The 26217-nt window shown below is 35.5% G+C and overlaps 1 protein-coding gene across 1 annotated transcript in view; it reads right to left on the bottom strand.

Moving 5' to 3' along the window:
* Positions 1-26217, bottom strand: part of Arp3 (Actin-related protein 3) — a 138565-nt gene that overhangs the window by 55563 nt on the left and 56785 nt on the right. Inside the window, exons 4-6 of the mRNA XM_090387619.1 lie at positions 18649-18759; positions 8443-8538; positions 4019-4126 (exon numbers count right to left, since the gene is read on the bottom strand). Of these exons, the coding sequence (XP_090243745.1) occupies positions 4019-4126; positions 8443-8538; positions 18649-18759 (315 nt within the window). The remainder of the gene's footprint in view (positions 1-4018; positions 4127-8442; positions 8539-18648; positions 18760-26217) is intronic.

Raw genomic sequence — 26217 nt, 5'->3', positions numbered from 1 at the left:
ATTTATTTACTATACTTGTAGCATTGGTGTACACGCAAGTATACCTACACCTATTCTTAATCTCAGTTACCCTAACAGCCCACGTATTTATTTGTTCCATGATGACCCACACCATTCCCTGAAAACCCCAGCACCCTGCCCTCCATTCTAATAGAAGTAGTGCAAGAATCACTTTCACCTCTGCCTATGGCTACTGCTAATCTTTCAGTCTGTGAATCACCCAAACTAGCAGTTCTCTGACCCACCCAACACTGCCTCGATAACATTAGCAAATATTCTTGCACCCCTTCTATTTAAGTATATCCCATCCCTGCAGAAGCAGTCTCTCTTGTCAACAATAATGTTAACATTATTTCCTTGAATGCTTCCCATTTAGAATATGCTGATGGTAATGTCATCAGTAACCATTGCATAGATTTAAAAAAAAAACTGTCTAAGATCACACTGCAGTCACCTTTAAGGAAGCACAAAAACCCTTCCCTTTACCCTTGATGGTAGTTACACCTTTAAGTAAATCCCACATCAGTATACTGTGATCACTATTACCCAGTGGTTCCTTTATCTGGAAATTCTTAATGCATTATCACTGCTGATAATCAGATCAAGAGTATTACTCCCTCTGATTGCCTGTTGAACATGTTGCTGTAGAAAACAGTCATCCAATAAATCCACAAAAGTCTTGCTAGTGTGTGAGTTCCACAAGTTTCAGTAAATATCTGGGAAGTTGAAATCCCCCATAAGACATTCTGATTTACTGGCCCAATCTATTTCTCTGTACGGTTGTTTGTTGTACTCGAGTCATTAGGCCTATAACACACCAAACTGATTCATCATTGCACTGGCCACCCATGTCAACTAGATGCACTTCCTTAGATTTTATATGTTTCTTTACTAACAGCATAACCCCCTTCCTATCCTGTCTGTACATATTACACCCCAAAATTCCAATTCTATATCACTTATAGCTCAGTGACACCAAGTTATGATATATAATATGCATTTGATGACTTGACCGCACTTGAAACTATTAAATTTATTTACTATGCTCCTAGCACTGGTGAACATACAAGTGCAGCCACTCCTCAACTTAAGTAAGGGTTGCATTCCGCAGAACTCTATGTAAGTCGAATTTTACATAAGTCGTAATTTCCCTAAATGCTTAATCAACACTTGTAACTATGCATTTTGAATTTGATTAAAGCAAAAAAAAAAAAAAAAAGTTCAACGATTATATAAATAGAATTATTTATTAAATTTTATCTCATGCGCAAGAAAAATGACAAAAGTGCACAATTACAAAAATTTTACTTTAACGTGGAAACCAGCACAATGTTTGAACCTATTAAACCACCCGTTGCTTGCCATGAACTTGGCTTGGGGTTTGCCATATTTATCTTCATAAATACTTCTTGCTTTTACTCAAATGGTCATTAGACTAAAGGGCACTCACTTCTGAATCTGATTTTTCATCATTATTATTAATAGCTTTTTATCTCGATATAGCACCTGAACACTGTTTTGTGATCACTGTTGATCTTAAATGCATTGATCCTTTAACATGTTCTTTTATACGCGCACTGTCCCTTAAAATAGTATTCACTGTTGAAGCAGCGAGACCTAATTCCGTGCAATAGATGACAAACTTTGTCCTGCTTCGTACTTCTTAATTAATCACCTTCATTTCTAAAACAATTTTGTTTCGTTTGCCAGCACTGCCAGCACTTGCACTTTCCATTGGTCCCTTTTTCTTCACCATTGTAATAAGTAAATAGGAATGAATGTTTTTTATATTATTGAAGATTTCAGTGAAGGGGAAACACATTTCACCATAATAACGTAAAAACACACAATTCCAGCTACCGGTATTATCGCAAATGCAATAAGATCGAGTTTACTACCCATTCATAATTGCTTGCACTAACAGAAAAGCCCAATAAACCGGAAAGTGCAGATTGTTTTTATTGTTTTATGGTAGTGACCTCCAGAAATGTGCTTTAGAAAAATATCACAAAGGTATTCAAAATTGATTCTTATAACATATGATAACGATGAAAGTGTAGTGCATTCTTCGGCCAGACTGCGTAGCCCTTCCTCCAAGCCAATAGCAGCGTTTCTAAATGTGTTGGCCACATGTTTTGTTTTTGCATCCTTTAGTTAAAAGTGATTTTTGTGTTGTGCTTATTTCATATAAATTTATATAAAACTAATACAATTTCCATTATAAAAATAACCTTTTAGAGTTAAATAGCTTAGTTATATGGCAAAAATTTCAAATTCTGAGGTCTTGGAACGAATTACAAAAAAAAATAAATAAATAAATCAACAACGTGTTATTGGGTTCACGTTACAATATTTTCAAAATACCTCCATTTATTCCTATGGGATGCAAAATGAGTTTCCCTATATTTTTTTTTTTTTTTTCAGTTTGCACCAGTTGGCAAAAACTTACGTAAAGTCGAATTTAAATAAGTCAAGTATTATGTAAGTTGGAGAGTACCTGTATTCATGCACTTGTTCTTACTTTTAGTTACCCTAACATAGCCCATGTATTTATTTGTTCCATGATGACTCAAAAGAAGGACATGAAATCCCCAACACCTTGCTTTCCAGGCTGCTGCATGTTTAAAAAGAAGCAGTGCAAGAATCACTTTCACCTGTGCCTGCTGTTAATCTATTGGTTTATGTATACCCCCCCACCAAGTAGCAGTTCTCTGGCCCATCTAACACTGCCTCGATCATCAGCAAATATTCTTGCACCCTTTCTATTTAAATGTATCCCACACCTAAAAGCATAGATGTGGCATCCTGTTAACAAGCACAGACCACAGTGAGAAAAATTTTACCCTAAATTTTCTATAGCACACTAAGTTAAACCGTTTGGTTTGGTTTGGTTTTTTTTTTAGGAGCATTAGCAACTAAGGCCATATTGCTCCGGAATATGCGGTGGTCATTCCTTGACCTTTCCGCATCCTCCATATTTGGTGGTGACGGGCTCGAACCCCGGTCTAATCAAGAAGCGTGTGGTACGCACTGCTGCTCCTTCCCACCTGGCTACGGAGACGCAAGTTAAACCGTCCAATGGCTGGAGTACAAGAGCAGAAACTCAGAAACACATTACCTTTCCAAACTCACAGAAAACAGCGACCTTCACAGTGCCATCAATGATTACCAAAAGGTTTTCTTGTCCAATAAACTACTCTATCCTTGCAGCATGCAGAAGGTAGGATATATAAATATGAAAATATAGACTGTGCATGGCAGAGACAACATAGTTGTCTCTTCTGTGCACAGGTGATATCCTTTTTTTGGAAATTTATGGGTGCTCCACCCACCCAATAATTCTGGACTCCTTGTACACTACTGCACATCGTATACATATCAACTAGAGAAATCTAAATCAATTAAACTTTTTCAAATATGGATCCATTTATCTACTGAAGTACGCTAAAATAATGTTCTAGAACCTCTCTTCATTACTCTCAATTACTAATAATAATTTAATTAATGGGAAGCATATGATGCCACAAGGAAATTATTTATGTCATTACAAAATGCAATAAACCATGTCGAGCTATTGAGAATTAACATTAGCTATATGGTGCAAGGACAAAAAAAAAAAAAAAACTGGGGTGGAGCATAAATAAATAAAATAAAATAATAAAATAAACTATCAATTTCACTCCTTATGTAGGTACCTATCCAACTGACCTTTGAATTTTCCTAAGCTCTCAGCCTCAAAGAACCATGGAGGGAACTTATTTTAGTAATTAACAACCCACTGACTAAAAGAAAACTTCCTACAATTCAATCTAAACCTTTTCTCTATAATTTGAATTTACAGCCACAAGTTCCAGAATAATTTATAACAGCAAAATTTTCATAAATATCTCAAAATATATATAAAAACTTCTATTATCTCTAATACTATAAGAACAATATGTCTCAAATTATGACAAATGTATAAAATCAAATGTATTATCTTATACTAGAAGACTTATTTAAAAAAGAAATAACTTACCACAGGAATGCAGTGAGTGACTCCATCACCTGAATCAATAACAAGTCCCGTTAATGTTCTTTCTCCAACTTGACGTGATGTCCAGGAAGCAGCTAATGCCAGTACAGCCTAAAATTTAATTAAAAGTAAATTATTATTTTATAATTTGAATTTCATGCATATAAAGGGACTATTTCTATATAATACACAACATTTTTTTCCCCCTCTGGAATGGGCCCCAAGAGGATCCTGGCCCTCCTGGCAACATTAGGTGGGTCAGGGTCTCTTTTGAGATAGGATGTACTCTATTGAGACTAGCCCACCTTCCTGTGGTGTGGACAAGTACCAAGAACATGCACACTACTCACACAAACCTACACCAATCACATTTCTGGCCCTTTTACAGTGATTCTGTTCTTCACAGAGACAAGGCAGAGTTGAACAGATGCTCCAGGTGCCACCTTACACACACACACACACACACACACACACACACACACACACACACACACACACACACACACACACACACACACACACGTATAAGGTGCCACCTTATACATATACACATGTCCACATATAATACATAATGGAAATGAAACTAACATATATAATTTAATTTGGAAATCATGAAGATGATTATTCTTTTAAGTACATCAGATAAGATCAACATTCCTTAAAATTCCTTTTAGGAACTTATATTTTGATTTAGTTAAAAGGGGGGGGGGGCAGAAGTCTAATTATTCTATTAAAGCATGGCACAGCTTGAGAAGTCAAGCATGGAAGCACAGAAACATATGTGTTTGAGCAGTTCATGGTTCAATCCTGTGTTACTGCTGAATATATTGTCAAAAATCATCAATTGTAAACTTCTCTTAAATCATGCCAGAGTATACATAGCATTTTTTTTTAAAATCTCTATTTTTTAATACAATTAAACTTGAAAACAAGGCATGTGGAAGTTTATCCATTTACATTAGCATCAACATCAATTAAATAACATGAGTTGGTACAAGGTAGAAAAATCAATCCTTCTTAAAATGCTTATGCTATGAACAGTTTTGAATATTTCTCACTGTTTTTTTTTTTTTTTTTTTTTATGGTCAATGTACCTTTCTCCATAACATTAAAAAATTATAATTATATTTTAGCAGTAACTTTTGAATAATTTTTTTTATTAATTTCATAATCACAGTAGCTTAAAAGGTTATTTTTAAAAAACATACTAGAAATTTATGATGCTTTGTTCAAATATTTCTGAATTTTTTTTTTTTTTTTTTTTGTTGTTGTTGTTAACATTATGACTACTTTAAAAAATAAATGACCATGTTCACAGTTACAGCAGTTAGGTTTTTATAAACACTTAGCCCTGTAGTAGTAGAGCCATACCTGCAAAGTTGCTCTTGAAAATAATGAACCCATGTTAACTGTTGGCTGAATATAAAAAACTGATTTTCTGTATCTTCCCAGATATAGACAAATTTTTACTTGGTATAGTTTTTGAGCATATATATACATATATATAAGTATGTATAAAATGATAAATATGAGGCAAAAAGTTAATTGTGCGATAAAAGTAATATGACAGTTGTACCTAAGCACACGAAGCAGCAGCAAAGGATACAAAAGTACAGGCACTCCCCAGCTTACGCAATACTTGCCATAAAAATTCAACTTTACGTAAGTTTTAGCCGGCCGGTGCAAACTTAACCTAACCTAAAAAATCGTGGAAATGTATTTTGCATCCCATAGGAATAAATGGAGGTAATGTGAAAATATCATAATGTGAACCCAATAACAGTTTTTTTTTGGCAATTCATTCCAAGACATCGGAAGTTGAAATTTTCGCCATATAATTAATCTATTTACCTTTCTAAAAGGTCATTTTTATAATGTAAATTGCACTATACTTTCATCGTTATCATATGTTCCATTATAAGAATCAATTTTGAATGCCTTTGTGATATTTTTCTAAAACACATTTCTGGAGGTCACTACCATAAAACAATAAAAACAACTTGCGCTTTCCGGTTTATTGGGTTTTTCTGTTAGCGCAATCTATTATAAACAGGTAGTACACTCGATCTTATTGCATTTGCGATAATACCAATAACTGGAATTCTGTGGGTTTTTACGTTACGGTATCATGGCAAAATAAGTTCCCCTTCACTGAAATCTTCAATCATATAAAAAACATAAATGAATTTTCAGAATCTTCTCTTCATTCCTGTTTACTTATTACAATGGTGAAGGAAAAGGGACCAAAGGAAAGTGCAAGTGCTGGCAGTGCTAGTAAACGAAACAAAATTGATTTAGAAATGAAGATGATTAATTAAGAAGTACGAAGCAGGACAAAGTTTGCCATCTATTGCACGGAATTAGGTCTCATTGCTTCAACAGCGAATACTATTTTAAGGGACAGCGCACGTATAAAAGAACATGTTAAAGGATCAATGCATTTAAGACCAACATTGATCACAAAATAGCGTTCAGGTGCTATATCAAAGATGGAAAAGCTATTAATAATATGGATGGAAAATCAAATTCAGAAGCAAGTGCCCTTGAGTCCAATGGCCATTCAAGCAAAGGTATTTATGAACATATTAAGGATAAGAACGGTGACCCCCAAGCCAAGTTCTTGGCAAGCAACGGGTGGTTTAATAGGTTCAAGCATCGTGCTGGTTTTCAAAACATTAAAGTATGCAGTGAAGTTGCCAGTACCAATTCTGCAGCTGCAGAGAAATTTTGTGATGTGTTGGAAAAAACCCTTTCTAAATCTCCACAGCCTTCAACTTCCGCAGCAGCGTGCTTATCAGCTGGAGAGTTAATTCTGGCAATGATGCTCGAAAGGTAAAACTTGCTGACGCAAGTTTTACTTTTGAAATTTTGAAATTTTTGTAATTATGTACACTTTTGTAATTTTTCCTGCACATGAGATAAAAAAATTGAATAAATAATTCTATTTTGTTGAGCTTTTCTCTTTTGCTTCAGTCAAACTCAGCGCACATAGTTGTGAGTGTTGCATAAGCATTTAGGGAAATTCCGAGTTCTGCGGAACGCAACCCTTACGTAAGTCGGGGAGTAGCTGTATATATGTGTTCATTACAATTTGTAATTGTGTGAGAATCACATTCATTCTGCTAAGAAACATTTCTTACATGTTTGTTGCTAGCTATTTCTGTTATTTTCCATCTAGCTTGAGAAAGATTTAGTCTGAAGTGATATATTATTGTTTACGCAAAATAATATGAAAACGTGATTTAACTATACTTGTTTTTTTTAACTATACTTGTTTCAGAGTGTGTTGAATGTATTTTATCACATTTGTTTCGGGAACATCTAACAATATCCTGTCATTATCTGGTCTAGTGGAAGATTTGGCTGAAGAAATGGATATCCGAGAAGAAAGTAATGCAGCGATGGCTACAGTGCAGCAAAAATACCCTGAGTTCCACGTGTGGTTAAAATATAATTACTGTTGCTGTGGCTTTATTGCTTGTTGTTGCTTTTTTTCAGTGACTCTAGAATCACTGAAAAAAAGAAAGACCACAACAAACAGTGAGAACTATAGTGATCCACCTCCCAGGAACTAAAACATTTGCTAAGGAAGCAAAATCAGTAATAAATTGCTGGAATTTATTCTTTAATGACCAGATACTGAACATAACTGGCTACAATACGAAAAAAAAAAAAAAAAAATTTCCTTATATCAAGGAAATTTCTTCAAATTCTAAACAGGGTAGGTCAGCTATCCCCACTGATAAAATAGAAATAAAAGCAATCACTGGGCTTCCATATTCAGACGACTCCTTGTAAGTCAGTCAATTAAATATAGATGACCTCTGGAAAAGGGACTAGGGTAGAGCAGTTCTAGTCAAAAGGTCATTTTCTCTTCTTACTCAGTGCAATACATGTTGATAACTTGGAGACCAGAAGTGAAAGAAAAATCACTGACAAGTTAGCAGCGATACAAGGTGTGTTTGACAGTTTTTTTTTTTTTTTACCCACAGCTGCAAAAAATGTTACTCAATATTAGAATATACTACTGTAGATGAGAAGCTAGAGGGATTCCTAAAAAAAAAAAAAAAAAAAAAAAAAAAGTCCAGTACAAGCAATACATGTGAAGCAAATCAAATATGACATCAAAATTAATTTTAATCTTGTTGATTCCAAAACTCGTACACACCAACAGCAACCAACAGAACTATATAATGTGAAAAATGGCCCAAGCAGCATTGTTGAAAGACTTATTATACCCATATCTGGCACAGGCTGCAATATAACTGGCAACAATTGGTTCACAAATTTTTGAGGGGTATGTATTAAGCTTTATATTTTTTACTTTGCTTATTGATATCATTTATGTACAAATTATTCAAAGCTATAAATATAATGAAGAAAAAACAAATAAATTCTTTCCTTTTTTTTGATATAAATATACATACCTGAACTGCTATATATAAGCCAGGAACATTGAATGATTCAAACATTATCTCAGCTGTATATTCTCTGTTTTCTGGAGTGTTTAATGGTGGCTCTGTCTGTAATGAAAATATAATTTATTTCATCATATTGAAATTACTCAAATCATGGCTCATTTTTCATAATTAAGAACTGATACATTGTTTATTTATATAATAAGGCTGTTTCTACTTGTTCTGTTAAAAAAACAAAATCTTCAAAAGTAACACATTTTTCCCTCAAATGAACTTGATCTCTCATATAACACAGTGACTTCTTAATTTATACAAGGGCTATGTTCCAGAATGTTTCGCCCAATTTAAATTCACGTGTAACATAAATAATCACCAAAAAATGTGATAATAGGCCTATGAGAGTAACTCTCGCATCTCGGCATATACGACTTGTTGTAACCTTTAAGGGCAAGGGGGTTTTGATAGTGTTAAATGCACATAGGTTGCAGTTATGACCCTCCATATTAGCACCAAATGGAAGTGTTAGCCAATCTTTTCCTGCCTTAAAGTCAGGTGCAGTCTTTTCAGCAATGGAAATATAAATGCAATCAGGCATTTTTTCTCAATATAAATCTGTTAAATCTCGCATCTCAGCATATACGACTTGTAACCTTTAAGGGCAAGAGAGTTTTGATAGTGGTAAATGCACATAGGTTGCAGTTATGACCCTCCATATTAGCACAAAATGGAAGTGTTAGCCAATCTTTTCCTGCCTTAAAGTCAGGTGCAGTCTTTTCAGCAATGGAAATATAAATGCAATCAGACATTTTTTCTCAATATAAATCTGTTTCGCCAAGGTTGAATATCTGTTTGGGTATGTACTCCCCTCCTCTATGACTGCCTTAAGTTTTGCAGGGAATGCATCTGCAGCATTTTTATCAGTTGATGCAGCTTCTCCACATGTTTTCACATTATGAAAACCATACCACTGATGAAAATTACAAACCATCCTGAACTTGCTGAAAAGGGTTTAACTTCCCCATCCTCACATTCTTTTAACTCATCATAAAGGCTACGAGCTTTCTCTTGCATTAGGATAATTAACGTGTTTTTTATTTTGGTCACTCATCCAGGTAGCAAGCATTTTTTAAATTCGTTCCATCAAATCTGACCGAGCATATGACAACTTTGTGCAATTAAGGGCACATCACTCAACACTTTCTTTAATTTTGTCAGGGCTATCTCAAATAGTACGTAATGTACTCTCACTGAGACTTAGAGCATGTTTAATGCATGCCATGCTCTCACCTCTTTCATAGCACTTAAGCACTTCCAGTTTCATTTCAGGCAAAACCGATTTCCTTGAGTGCTTACCATCACTTCCATGAGGACAACAAAATAAGTAAAAATAAGCACAAAAGAAAATAATATATATATGCAGTTCCAAGAGATAATCTTCAGCAAAACAAAATGAGAAAATGGGTTTATAGTACTGGCCTCTCTGGGCGCCTTCCGTAAATATGGTTGCCACACATTATTTTAAATTCACGTAATTTAAACATGCATAAAGTAAGCAGTCAACTGTACTGTTACAAAAGCAACCCTTTACTTACAATAATTGATTAAATTTTTAACCAAGTTCCTTGTATTCTTTCACAAATATCCATTCATCCACCTAAGCTAAGATTTACTTCCTGAAAAGCTTTGCTAATTTTTCAGGATTCTCCTGTAATGCTATCTTTTGACTAGTTGATGTCTGAGGGAGGTAAATTTTGATAACTGATTTCATTATCACCCATACATTGGAACCAACAAAAAAAAAGAAACAATTAACAGATTCATTAAAATAAAAAAGTATGGACCATAATCATTTGTCCACAACTGCTGTGGTACCCATAATTATCTTTAACAGCTCAATTCTAATGGAAATGCATTTGTTGAAGAACAATAATCAGATTCTATATCTGCATTATCAATATCCACTTTCAAAATTCAGCTCTTCTATCATTGTCATCCCTGTGTAGTTTTGAATAGCACAATTTTTTTAACTTCAATTTTCATGCAGTGGTCTCTGTTAGTCAAACTTGATGTATCCTGCTCCTGAGCTGTGAGGATTTTTCATCATCTCTAAGAAGTATAATGCTATTTATTTGTAATGTGGTGCCAGCCCCTAAACAGCTATTTCAGTGCTATTTGGCACCCCATCAATAGGGACCTGACATTTCATTAGCGCAATACCTAACAACCCACTGACAATTTGATTAAAGATAACAAATATCAAAAGGTGTGAAAAATTCAACTTCACCTTTAGTACAACTTCACATTGTGTTCCTTTATTATCCTAAATATGTTTAACACTATTCTCGTGGGATAAGCAAAGGTTAAAGTGGGAATGTTCTGTTGTCAGCCCTTCTTTCCTGTTTCAGCAGAGGGGTGGAATAAAGTCAAGGTGTCTGATATAACACTTTCACAATTGTCTAGGGTGTTGTGGATTTCATCATCTAGTAGGTGGTGGCTACAAACCCAGACCACTAACAGCAATTTCAATTTTCATGCCTTTTGGATGGCTGGATTTGGTATTTGTAATTTCCTGTATATTTGCAGTTCTGAAAAAATGGTCTGAGATCCAAACAAGATATACCAAGAAAAGGAAGCTGTGACTTTTTTTTAATTTTTTATTTCATTTTTTATTAAAAGCTGATTTTTGTGTCTGTTATTGATGTGGGAGTGAATCTCTCCTAAATATTCTTCTTGACACCAGACAATGAGAATATAACCAACATCAACATATATACAAAATGGAAAGGATGATGCAATCTATGTTGAAGTTGTTTTATTTTTTTATTTTTTTTATTTGTAATGTGATGCCAGCCACATCACAAATAAAAATTTGGTCTCAGGATCCCGGTGATGAACCAACGTTTCGTCACCTGTAACAATTCTGGAGATGAAAGTTTCAGGATCCTTTCTATAAAGCTCTAAATTCTCCTCAAAACACCATATTCTGAATTGCTTCCACACAGGGGTCAGAAATCTGGGGTCCCACCTTGCACTGACCTTAGTCATCCTCAAATGTTCATGGAGGATGGTTATAACTGCTCCCTCAGATATGTCACATTCCCTAGAGATTTGGGACACCTTTAAACATCTATCATTCAACACAAGGTTTTCCACAACTTGGTACATTTCTGGAGTGGTCACTGTCATAGGCCTTCCTGGACGTGGATCACCTTCAATGGACTCTACCCCCACCTGAATTGTTTTGACCAGAATTTCACCTGGTACTCTGAAGGTGCACTGTTTTCATACACAGCCAACATCCTTTCATGAAAGCCTGTAACTGGCCAATTTTCTTCTTTGGTGAAAAATTTGATGATTGAATGGTGCTCCAATTTCATTAAATCCATAATTTGATACAGGTGTCTTCCCTCTTTCTGTTAAAGCAGCACAACCTAAAAACATTATGATTCAAGATGAGATATGTGGAGGTATGATAAATCATGAATCATTGAAATATAACTATGGGAAGTACCTTAGGTAGATGACTTATTGAATGTCGCTCGTGTATATATATATATATATACTTTTTTTGCTCACCTCTAAGTCCAGCAGCAGTGATGGGTCACCTGGCAAGCGACCCTTGAAACCATGTTAACTATTAATCAACGATTAAAAATCTGAAAATTTCCTACCTTACAAAACATAGTGAAACTTTTATTGCAATCAATGAATATCTGCAGTCTTATCTTACTTGTTTTTGAAAGATTTGTTATTGTTTTCACATAGTAAAGATGAGAACACGAAACTCAACATTCTCTGAAGAATATCAAGTATCTACAGGAAGCAACATACATAATTTCTGGTTTATTCCAGGTTTAAAATAAAATTTGAAATATACCTGAAAACATAAGTAACTAACACTTCCAACACTATATATATGTTTATTTAATTTTTTAATATTTATACTAAGGGGATTCGCCCATTGCTCGCCAACCCACGCGTACGCTTTCTACATAAAACGTAGAGGTATGATGGAGTAAGTCAAATCTTTTCTACGTAAAAGACACCTGTCGAAATGCACTGATCAATAGCTAATCAGGAAATGACCTATGTAATTATTTACCTGTGCATTTGTAATGACGTAATTGCCCCGCCCACTTGTACCACATAACCCACATCCCCCCTTCTCCCATTGGCTATCACACCTCCTCCACGCGGCATTCTCAAGGTGGAATAACTATCACTATGTAATTATTTACCTGCGTTTACACAGGTCACTTAGGAAAAGGCCTTCTGCTTCAGGTTCCATAATGCATGAGGAATATTGTAGCACCCAAAAGAGCAGGACTAAATATTTACAAATATACAAACTATATCAGGTCCCTTCATCAGCTACAATGGAACATCAAATGATGCCGGGTGTGGTCATGTATTATAGAGTGAAGCACGTGCAGGAGGTTGGTGAACAATATGGAGGCAATTGTCTTTCAACGGAAAATAACAATGTAATTATTTACCTACCCATTTGTAGTGATGTAATTGCCCCGCCGCCTTCTCCTACTGACTCGAATAAATATCACTAGGAGGAAAACTTTATTAATGTATAGAGAGATATATAATAGTTTGAAATTTCATGCCCTTAATCTTTTAAACCGGAAAATGGAAGAGAATTAAAAGGTATACAACATAGCATGTTTTAAAATTTAAAATTTTTTTTATTAGAATTAAAGTACATACAATAAGTATTGCAATCATTAAGAAACGAATAAATACTGGCATCAGTCAAGCAGAATTCAAAAAGAGCCCAAAACATGTTCCAGAAATTAAAAAGAAAGTTGGTAACCTGCCAGGTGACCTATCATAGTTTTTGCTACACTTTCAGACCATAACCCCAACAGATTTAACTGTTTTCAGTTAAATCTGTTGGGGTTATGCTTCCAGGTTTATCTTACAATTACTGAAAATTTTACTTTCAAGATTTTAAATTTCTTGCAGCAAACATGCTTTCACATTTTGGTATTGTTTTACAGAGAAAGTAAAATTCTCTTAACAGAAACCAGTTTCTGGTACAATAGAGGAAGTTCCTGCTTTATGAGTTCCCGGATTTACGAGTGTTTTTTTTTTAAGTATCAACAAAATCAAAAATATCAAATCAAGTATTAATGAAATCAAAAATATGAACATTAATTGCAAAAAATGAATGTTAATATTCATAAATACTGCATTTCAACACATAGCTGTACAATACAATGTACCCCACTTTACAATATTAATCCACTCCAGTGGCACCATCGCATCGTGAAAATATCGTAATGTGAACCCAATAACAGTTTTTTGGTAATTTGTTCCAAGACCCCGGAAGTTGAAATTTTCACTATACAAAGGGTACTAGGAAAGTTTTGCAATATGACGCAACAATGAATCACAGAAAGCTGCTTGTTGCTGCATGTTGAGACATGTTCATACGTGCATAGTAGCCGCTGCGCCAAGTCGATGGGCTCAGTTATTCATTAGTAGTTTTTTTTTTTTTTTTTTTTGATTTGGTAGTTGTTGGCGCAACGGCTTCTGTGGCCATATTGCACCTCCCAAGGTTTTTGCAGTACTTTGATCCAAGCCCGAGGCGGGAATCGAACCCGCGACCTTTGGGTTGCCGGGCAGGTACTTTACCCACTCGGCTAGCCCGGTCGGCCTTATCTCATAAGGACAAAACTGTCCTTATGAGATAAGGACAGTTTTGCGGTATAATTTTGTGCGTGGTTTAACCATAGACCAGTGCTTAGAAGAAATGACTCTTGCACTAGATGATGATTGTCCACATCGTACAACGATATTCAGGTGGTATAGAGAATTCCAAAGGGGAAATTTCACTCTGGAGGATTCGGAGAGGCCGGGAAGGCCACGAACGTCAGTTACGGAGGAAAACGTTACTGCTGTGAGGAAAATGCTTGACGAAAACAGGCGAGTGACCTACCAACAGATAGAGGATACTTTGGGCCTAAATGCACCAGCAATTCGTTCGATTCTGCAAGATCATTTGCACGTGAAGAAACTTTGTTCTCTCTGGGTGCCGCATCAACTGACTGAAGAGCAGATGACACGACGTGTGACTTGGTGCCGGGAGATGTTAAAAAAGTTTGATAAGGGACAATCTCGGTATGTGAACAACATCGTGACAGGTGACGAGACTTGGCTGTACTATTACGATCTGCCGACCAAGGCTCAAAACAAAGTTTGGGTCTTTGATGATGACAACACACCCGTAATTGTCAGAAAATCCCGATCTGTAAAGAAGAAAATGATAGCTGTATTTTTCAAATCGAGTGGAATTGTGGAACGTGTCGTTTTGGACACGCAGAAGACAGTCACAGCTAAGTGGTATACTGAACAATGCCTGCCTAAAGTCATTGGATCTATGAAGAACCTGCGGCCAAATTCAAGAATGGACACCTGGTACCTCCATCACGAAAATGCTCCAGCTCACCGCGCCAAAGCCTGCACCGAATATGTGACCACGACAGGACGGAAACTTCTCGAGCACCCTCCCTACAGTCCAGACCTTGCTCCCTGCGACTTTGCACTGTTCCCGCATGTGAAAATGAAGCTAAAGGGGAGGCGGTTTTCCAGTGATGAAGACCTTCTACGGGCTTGGGACAACGAGTGTGCTTTTCTCCCTAGTGAAACTTGGCAGAACTGGTTTAAAGATTGGCTTCGGAGGATGGAGAGGTGTATTGAATGTAGAGGAAATTACTTTGAAAAAATTAAATAAACAAAGCTGTATTGCAAAACTTTCCTAGTACCCTTTGTATAACTAAGCTATTTATCTCTCTAAAAGGTCACTTTTTAATGTAAATTGTATTAGTTACCAATCCAAATCATTAAAATGCACTACACTTTCATCGTTATCATATGTTCTGTTATAAGAATCAATTTTGAACTTTTGAACGCCTTTGTGATATTTTTCTAAAGCACATTTCTGGAGGTCACGACCATAAAACAATAAAAACAATGTGCTTTCCGGTTTATTGGGCTTTTCTGTTAGTGCAAGCAATTATGAACGAATATTGTTGTTGTTATTTGGTTTTTTAGGAGCATTAGCAACTAAGGCCATATTGCTCTGGGGATATGCGGTGGTCATTCCCTGACCTTTCCGCATCCTCCATATTTGGTGGTCACAGGCTCATAGCCCGGTCTAATCAAGAAGCGTGTGCTACGCACTGCTGTTCCTGCCCATCTGGCTACGGAGGCGCCATGAACGGGTAGTAAACTCAATGTTATTGCACTTGCAAAAATACTGATAGCTGGAATTGTGTGGTTTTTTTACATTATTATGGTGAATTGTGTTTCCCCATTTACTGAAATCAATCATATAAAAAACATAAATAAATTTTCAGAATCTTCTCTTCATTCCTGTTTTTTTTTTTTAGCTTCGTAAACTTGTTACTTTGCGCGAATCGTTTTAGTTGCAATTTGTGACTGACGTTAAAAAATGCTTATGCATGCCATTGTGAAATTTAAAAAGAAAAGAGATTTTGGAAACAAAAGCCTCAAAGCATTTCTGAAGAAGACAACTCCTTGTGCAACAAATCAACGAGTGCTGAACCAATAATGAGTAATCAACGAGTGTGCATTTAGTCTATGAGGATGAAGAAAACATTCTTTAACATTTGGAAGTCATAAATAATTTCTTTATTATTATAATTTGCTTGACTTTACAGGCTACGTTTTCATTTCTTTGGATAAACCAATCATTGTTTAAACAAACTAATTAGCTAACCCCTGTTTTTAACATTATGTCAATGGGAAATAAATTTCCGCTTTATGAGTTTGCTTTGCATGCATGCACTAGGAACGAATTAACACGTAAAGTTGGGAACTACCTACATTAAATAGGTAATGAGGAATAGCTTGACTACCATAATTAAAGCCTTTTGCATACACAACATCAACAACAGCAATATCACATCATCACCCAGAGCTGCATGTTTTGTACTTTCAGGGAGTACTGCATGTACTTACTGTAATGCTACCATACTGACAGGTCTGCCATTATGGAAAAGGGTACAACTATTCAGATGACCTTTGAATTTATTCAAACTGTTAGCCTCAACTACCTGTAAAGGCAAATTGTCTGAGCAATTCAGACACACATTCTGACTTAATTTGCAAAATTTTTTCAGCATGGTCCTATATTTATCCAACAAATGGTCAGGTCGTGTTTATTTAATGTCATTAGTCTCCATATGAATAATAATGCTCTCTTTACTGCCCTTAAAATCTGACAATCTGTTGGTAACAACATCAATTGTTGCTCCCGGAAAACACTCCCTGGTTCTGGTTCACCTATCTTTATTACAAAAAATATTACCCATTTCCCTGACAATAGTCTCCTAATAAAACTAGATCACCTTCAACAAGAGCAGTCAGCCCCTGACTATTCTTATCTGGGACCCAAATCGGGGATACATCACTTGAGGGATCACAAGATACTCGAGTCTCTGATGAGCTTCCAGTTACATTTGTTTCAAAAGCAAGTACTCCTTTCTTCAGTGACTCAAATTCTTCTCATAATACACCAGGTTCTAATTTGAGATCAGTACACTCCTTACATTGGGTTCAAAGAAAAGAATCATCAGTTGAGCTAGGTTTGTCCACTAGACCAAACTTAAAATACATGCTACAGACTATACAAATGGTGAAGTTGTGACTCACATCGTAAATGCCCACAGGCATTTCCATCTGGGTCACGATATTATTGGACTTTGTATTGTTAAGTGGATCTTGTAGCAACCATTAAGGTAAAATATGAACTTCAGAAAGATTAAAAAATTAAAAGATTTAAATAAGCTGAAATTCTCTGGAATTCCGATCAAAAAGTTGATGAAACTGAATTGAGTGATGATTCAGAAGATAGTATATTACATCAAAAAAGAAGTAAAGAGAGTTTTATGATTTTTTCAGATTCTTTTGTAATTTTCTTTTTATAATTTATTTTAAAAATCTGATTTGATTGTTGAAATAATTCCACTCTAATCCTGGGAAACCAAGACAAAATAAGAAAAAATAAATATTGAAAGCATTTACGTACAAAGTTCTCATTTTTTGAAAACTTTGTACATAAATTTATTTTTATGAATTTTCAAAATTTCATGAAAAAAAAATTATTCCTCTGGGCTGCCCACACTGCTTATAAACTCACCACTGAAAGGATTAATCTATGGATCAAGTAAAAGCATATAACAGTTTCTCACACACTGAGAACATGGACACAGCATAGTTGTTTTCCAGTTACATGGTACATCAAATGTACTTTCTAACAGGAAAACAACTACAGCTTCCCCTTTCTTAATGTACTTTTAGAATCTCACACAACTCAAGAATTGTATACAGGGAATTTATGTACACCAAATCTGTACTCCACTTAAAATCCAACAATACAAACAACATCAAAGTTGGGATCAACAAAGGGATGGCTGTCAGGGTGCTATAGGTTTGCAGCCTTCACCTACTAGATGAAGAAATTCACACCATAAAATAAATACCAAATAGGATTGATTGACATATGGCAAGTGCTATACACAATATAGACATACCAAAAAAGTTCAGACTGAAAGAATATCACAAAGATACAAAGTTGGAGAATATATTCAGGTATGACAACGCCTCTTTTAGAATCGCAGAAAAATTCTCTGCTTACACCAGTCAAAAATTTCAGTAGTCCAACACCATAGCAAAAGTTACAATCTAGCACAGCTTCAAGAGAAAATGGAATTAATACCCACCTCCATTCATACATCCGCAAGCTTAATTTTGGCTCTTGGCATCCATACCACCTCTGAAATATAGCATCTCACCCACCCCATCTCATATTTCTTGCATACAAAGGTCACAGACAAGTCTTTCAAAACAGCCAATCCAAGAGGGGACCAACAGACTGGATTAAAATAATTTAACTATAGCTAAGGAATGTCTCTTGAATCACCAAGGAGGATGAGAGCTAAAAAAATCAAGGAAGAATTTGCTGGGTACTTACTATCACACACACACACACACACACACACACACACACACACACACACACACACACACACACACACAACCTTGTTTCCCTGCATCACTTGACCATTGTAATAAAAAATCTCCCATCCAGATAACTAAAGTAAAATCATAAGACAGAAACATGAGAAGATAGTTCAGTATGTGTATACTTATCAGAGTTAATGCCAGTAATTATCTTACCAGAAGAAAGTAATGATCTTCAGGCTCTGCTCGTAAATACTTGAAAATGCATTGTTCCCAAAACCTTTCCATCAAATCCCAGTCTTCCACAATTCCATGGCGAATGGGATACTGCAAATACAAAACATACTACCTATAATGATATTAACACTTAATTAATTCAATTTCAATTCTATTAAACGACAATTCTAATAAGGGAGAGTTGGAGGAATATTATTCACAGTCTATAAAAATGAAGATATATATAAAGCACAAATTTACACTTTTATTACCTTACCAATCAACAAAATTAAATGATACGTGAAAATTGACAAACTGAATGCTGAATCAAAAAACGATCAACAGACTGAATGCTGTCCAATTCAAATACTCTTGCTGAAAAGAGTGAGAGATCTGGCAGCAAAGAAACGAAGTTTGAAAATGGTGCAGCAAAAAATAAGTAATTATTTTCATTAAAGGCATATACATATGTCATTGTGGCTGAAAGTTCCATTTTTTTTTGTTACCCATGAATAAAAATACGTAAGTACAACTTAGTGTTTTTATTTCTAAACTTACTAAACTTTTTTTTTAAGTATCTGGAACAGTATTTTTGAAAAGTTCGAAAATCTGAACATATCAGAAGTCCGAACTACCCTCAGTCCCAATTAGTTCAAATTATCGACACTACTGTATACTGTAAATATGGCATAGAGTACAACTGAAGAGGATTAATTAATCCCTCAACATGCATTACCACTAAAGGATAAAGTAAAAATCTGGAAATTATAGAAAAACAAAAGCATTAAAAGCTAATAAAAGTCTAAATTAATTTTTTTTTTTTTTTTTTTTTTTTCAGTAATCACGATACATATACAGTAAAGGTCTGCTATTAGGAGTGCAGCCTATGACAAGCATGGTTAATGTACCATCAGTTTAATAATGTAAATAAAGAAATTCCAGTTATAATGAGTGAAATATATATATAAATATAAAACCATCTTAACAGATTCTTTAAATTGCTGCAATAAAGTAATTTTTCCTCATATGTTTTTGAAAATGTCTCTCAACATATTTTCAAAAACACCATTGATTAAAATTAAACAAGAAATTGTTTAATTTTAATCATTACTGATGGCAACTTAACATATGCTAATATGTAATAATTTTTAAGAGTTATGAAATCAAGTTTATGTAATTAGCTTTGAAGCACGAGAAGGAATTAGTTTATGTAATTAAGTTTGAAGCACGAGAGACCTGACATATAGCTGAGGTTAGTATAGGGGTCCAGTACCACACAAGCTTGAGCTGACCACTGATCAAGCCCATAAAATTTCTAAATAATCATTAGTTGTAAACTCCTCTGACTTTATGGTCTTGCCAGAGAATCAATCAATCAATCTCTCTCTCTCTCTCTCTCTCTCTCTCTCTCTCTCTCTCTCTCTCTCTCTCTCTCTCTCTCTCTCTCTCTCTCTAATACAATGAAATTTGACTTTTCTTTCTGTTTACACCTTTGCAGTTCAGTAGTCAGAATTAGTTATAACTAAGGACAGTTTTAGTGGCATGAGCACTTGAAAAAGCACAAAATGTGATAAATACCTTTCAAATTATAAAGGGCCAAATCGGGGAATTAAGGTGGATCTAGTACCACAACAGCATTGTGTTTTTCCACATATTCAATTACATATATGGCAATATGTGAATGTGGATTATCAAGGTAAAGAAACCAGGTACTATTTTTCCAGTGTTATCAGTGGTTCGTCTGAATCACATGTATGCTAGAACCTCTTGACAGAATGTTTGATCCACCTTCAAGAAAGTATTCATGGTGAACTATGCCTTCTCAATTGAAAAATGCCAAATATCTTGATATTTAAGCTGATATTTGGCTATATTTAAACTTTAAACATCACTGTGATGTTGCTAGGCAGTTTTTCATGCCAAATGACATTTGTAAAATTTTGTGCATTTTCAAAGCTATTTTTCCAAGTTTAATGCAAAACTCAGCACCAAAGCCGACTCCATATATGTACAGAAAAAACAACAGATAAAGGTCAACTTATCAATCAGCCAATAAGATAAGAAAAATCATCTCCATTAAAGAATTTTATTTGTATTCCATATATTGAACAATGATATAAAGCCACTTGTTCATTTATTTAAAATACTGAATACAATATTGTTGCCAAACCTGTCTGTACATTGGAATATATTTTTAAATTACATAGTCCTTTCATAGAACAGAAAATGTTTGTCAACAACACAACTTAGTTCATAATAAAACACGCCTGCGTGCTCTGGATTCATAATTTATTTTATTTTGTTACACAGAGCATTAAAACTATGATAAATGAATTAGCTTTCGGCTGGGTGGCAGCCTTCATCAGATTAAAATACTTTGAATGGCAGTTGGAATAGAGATGCACTGCCAGGATGGTGCGTGAGGCACGTGGTTAATTGTTTGTTGATGTTTGTGGCTGTGACGTATGGTGGTGACGTGGCCAGCGTTTGTCTATGGACAGAATTACTGCTTCTGTGATGGGGTTAATGCACTGCCATTCAAAGTATTTTAATCTGATGAAGGCTGCCACCCAGCCGAAAGCTAATTCATTTATCATAGTTTTAATGCTCTGTGTAACAAAATAAAATAAACAACTTAGTTCATAATACCTCCTCTACAAATGCAGCTCATTATATCAAGATTCCCCTAGATGTACCTTAGAAAAGCTTTCAGCAATGTCAGATATGCATGTTGCTAACATCTTCAGCAACATGTAAATTCTGTCTGCAAACATTCTGAAGCTTCCAAATTGTCACACCATGACTTTCCAACATTTATTTGCCTTTACCAATATCAGTATAATACACATACAACACAATTACACAAAATTATTAATTTCAGAAACCTTACATATGTAAATACATTGTGATTCTATAAATGTAAGGCAGCCATATATAAGTTCTGATTTTTGGGCTTTTGATTGCATGAGTAAAAATACTCTCCATCCTGATACCACGTAACTATTTAACGTTTCTCATATGCTATTATATATTAGCTAGTTGCTTAAAAGGACCGTAGTTGAAATGTACATGTCTGAGTTTGGGGTAGGCAACTGTTTTATTATATAAGATTTATCTTTTGGTAGCTCATATAACAAATTCTAAAAATACTGCAAGCCTTGTATCTTTGGTACTTACAATGATAGAGTTCTCAGTCATTTTTAATAAGATAAAAAAACAAAAGGAGGAGGCATGTCTTATAACATCGAATTTGACCATGATAGCGCCAAAATTAATAATATAATGAGCGATTTAAATTAAGTGTTAGATTTTAAACAGAATCTTGATAGAAATCAGAAAAGTATGTTTTCAAAAGTAAAAATATTTACTTTAAAAAAAAAGTTCTAAAAGTACAATAAAATATTTACTTTAAAAAAAAAGTTCTAAAAGTACAATATTTGAAAAAAAAAAAAAAAAAAAAAACTGTAAAAATGAATTACATTTAAGAAATATACATAAAAAAGTAAAAAAAAAAAAAAAAAGCATTAACTAAAGTATAGTCATAATAAAGGACAATTAAAAATATGTCATTCAAGTTGGGGTGATCTCCACCCATTTATGTAATTTCTTATGAGAATTTCACTTTGCCCAACATTTTTAACAGCACAATTACTGTGTTAGTTAGGGACTGGCTATACAGGTAACCCTCGTATAACACGGTAGTTAGGTTCCTATAAAATCTCGTGTAGTGCGAAACCATGTTATATGGGACTAAGAACCAATACAAAAAGGGGGATTACGTTCCAAGAGCTAACAAAAATACACCAGTTCATTAACAAAATGTTAACAAAACTGACCAAAAATACATCATTCTAGATTTCATGAATATATTTATATCCAGCTATATTTATATCCAAATATCCAGCTAAACAACTCCCCTGTAACTTGAAATTACGTCCCCTAGTTCTAAAATCATTTATGACTGTGAAAATTTCATCCTAATTTATTTTGCTTATGCCTCCAAGATCCTTAAACTTCAACTCTCTCTAAAAAATCATTAATCTGGATTTGTTTGCTTTTGCTTGATAGATCTTTGTAATTTCATTGTATGGAACTAAGCATTTTTGAAGTTCCCTTTGAACTTTGGGCTCCTTTCAGTCGAAGAATATGAATTCAAAAAATAAGATTCTAAATTGCTCAGCTAACTTTATGCCTTTCCATATACTTTTTAGTGCAAATTTGGAAGTTCAAAATTTTCATTGGCGCTATCATCCTCTGAATTTATTTGATTTGCCTCCGATGCCATTTCAACCACTTCCACTCTGCCAGCCTTTTTTTTACCAGTAATTCTTGAATGTCTTCAGTAATTATATCTTTTTTTTATAGGAGCATCAGTGACTAAGGTTATGTTGCTCTGTGTGTTCAAATTGCACATGTTCTGAGGTCGATTTTCTATTTTTCTACACAAAAAAACTCAAGTTTCCAGGAGAAAAAACCATGTTACCCCCCTCTGAGACCGACTAACTCAGCCACGTTGTGAAAAAGACCCGTAAAAATTCCTCCCATCATCAATGAGATTAGTTCTTTTCCACCCAGTGTGGGGACGATGGCATTTCTACCAACTATGCTACCCATGAGTAGTCATAGTAGTCATATCATCAAAACCTTCCCCTCCTTTCAACTTAGCAAGTTCTACTATCACACGGATTCCGTTTTCTGTCGGTTCGACCATATTTCCTGAATGAACTGACTCTGGCCATACATTTTTCCAACGTGCATTTAATATTGACAGTTAGTATTAGGCAATGGCTACATGGTGCAAAGAAGCCTAAGGCTTATGCTGCACCAGCCAAAAATAAATAAATAAATAAAATGATAAGAATAAAATAATAATATTTAATAAATAAGAGAAAAGGAAAGTGACAACTTAAGCGTTTCCCTCCTCCCATAGATAATTATCAAGCTGACCTTTGGATTTCCCAAAACTGTCAGCCTCCACTACCCATGCAGGTAATTTATAACTCACTGGCTAAAATAAAACTTCCTGTAATCCAGCTAAACAACTCCCCTGTAACTTGAAATTACGTCCCCTAGTTCTAAAATCATTTATGACTGTGAAAATTTCATCCTAATTTATTTTGCTTATGCCTCCAAGATCCTTAAACACCTCAATCAAGTCTCCTCTAAGGTGCCTAGTTTCCAAGCTGTGCAAACCCACATATTCGACGTCTTTCCTCATACAGATAACCTTTTCCTGATCTCACCAGGCGAGTTACCCGTCTCTGGACCCTTTCAAGAAGTATAATGTCTTTCTTTAGGTGCAGTCTCCATACCTGAACACATTATTCCAAGTGTGGTCTAACAATAGCCTTATATAATGGGATCATGACGTCCTTATCTCTACTAGCAATTGTTTGATAAATCATCGATAGGACACCATGGGTCTTCCTTGCAACCTGTCTACAATGCTCAGAGAACAAAGTCTGACAGTATCGTAACACCCAAGTCCCTTTCCTCCACTACCGGCTTTAGTTTAACTCTGCCATGTGTATAAGTTTTGGGGTTACTGTTCCCAAGGCGCAATACACTTTGCTGGTTTAAAGCATAGCTGCCATTTTTCTGACCACCCCTGAAGTCTATCTAGGTCATTCTGAAGAAGCTCTGCTTGACGGCAATCATTAACTACCATACCAATCTTTACATCATCGGCAAATTTAGACATAACATCGATGTCATTTATGAAAATCAAAAACAACAGTGGTCCTAATACTGATTCTCTGGGAAGCCCACTTCTTACATCAACCCAATCTGCCATCAGCCCTAATGGTAGCCGAGAAATCTGCTCTCTTGCCAGAGCCATTGGCCACAACTTTTGTCCATCTTTGCTCCCACCTGTCCAAACCAGATGGTTCTGTAGTCACTTTAGCCAAGGATAAAGCTGACCTGCTAGCATCCCATTTTTCTTCCAACTAATGTATTAATGATCTTGGTAAAACACCTCCCACCATTCCCAACACGCTCCATTCAATGCCTCCTGTGGTCTTCCGTCAAAAGGATGTCAGAAGGATTTTGACAAATCTTGATGCTAAGAAAGCTCCAGGACCCAATGGTATTTCTCCACTTGTTCTCAAAACCCGTGCTCCTGAACTTACTCCTATTCTTTGCCACCTTTTTCACTTTCTTATTCCAAAGGTGTTTTTCCTTCTGCTTGGAAATTTGCTCATATACAGCCAGTTCCTAAAAAAGGGTGACAAATCCCTCCCATCCAATTATCGTCCCATTGCAATTACTTCTACTCTTTCTAAAGTAAAGGAAAAATCAATTAACCACCAACTCTTAAACTACCTAGAAACCTTCCGTCTGATCAACGATCGCCAGTATGGATTCCGTCAGTGTCAATCCACTGGTGATATTCTGGCTTATGTTACCCATTTATGGACTAATTCAATGGAAAGGTTTGGTGAAACACAAGTAGTTGCTCTTGACATCTCAAAGGTTTTTGATCGTGTTTGGCATAAAGGTCTTCTAAAGAAGCTTCCATCTTATGGTTTGCCAACTGTTTTTAGTAATTGGTTTCCAGTTTTCTCTCTGATCGATCACTGAGGGTGATGGTAGATGGCTCTCTGTCTTCTAACTTCTCCACTAATGCCGGTGTCCTGCAAGGTTCAGTTCTTTCCCCCACTCTTTTCCTCTTGTATATTAATGACCTTCTTCCATTGACTGGAAATCCTATCCATACTTTTGCTGATGATAGCACATTGCATTCTACTTTCCATTTTGAGAAACCTTGCCCTGCTCAATCAGCTTTAACTTCTCGAAAATCTGCTACCAATTCCTTAAATGCCGATCTTCAGGTAATTCTCCAGTTGGGCAAAGACAACTTAGTTGATTTCAACCCTTCTAAAACTCACTCTTGTCTTATATCTCACAAAAAGGATTCTGCTCCTAAGCTTATCTTTAGTGACACTCCGATTTCTCGGCAAAATGATATATCTCTTTTGGGGATTACCCTGACTTCTAATCTCTCTTGGCACAAGCACATTACAAATATTGCTTCCTCTGCATCTAAAAAAACTTGGTTTTCTGTTTCGCTCTCGGCATTACTTTTCTTCCAAACAGCTGCTCACTCTGTATAAATCAAAAATCTGCCCTGCCATGGAATATTGTTTCCACATCTGGGGTGGTGCCCCCAAAACCTCTCTCAGGCTTCTTGATTCCATTCAGAAGAGGGCAGTTAGGTTAATTAATGATTCATCTCTAACAGTGTCTCTCCACTCGCTGTCTCATAGACGCACTGTTTCTGCTGCATGCCTCTTCTACAGATACTTCCATGGGCACTGTTCTTCAGAATTGGCTTCTATAATTCCCGCTCTCTCTTTCAAAACAGTCCGAACATGTGCCGCCGCCAGCCAACATCCATTTACTGTCCAAATCCAAACTCACAGAACCAACTTTTCATCTTCCTCATTTATTCAATCAACTGTTTCGCCGTTTTCTGGAACAACCTTCCTTCATACGTATTTCCTGAAAATTACAGTCTAGAGAAGTTCAAGTCCAATATCTTCTTTCGTATTCTCAACCTCCAACCCA

The sequence above is a fragment of the Mastigoproctus giganteus genome, chromosome 13, assembly GCF_048544385.1.
Source record: "Mastigoproctus giganteus isolate SK-2022 chromosome 13, ASM4854438v1, whole genome shotgun sequence".
Lineage (NCBI taxonomy): Eukaryota > Metazoa > Arthropoda > Arachnida > Uropygi > Thelyphonidae > Mastigoproctus > Mastigoproctus giganteus.
This window is presented reverse-complemented; position numbering and strand designations above follow the sequence as displayed.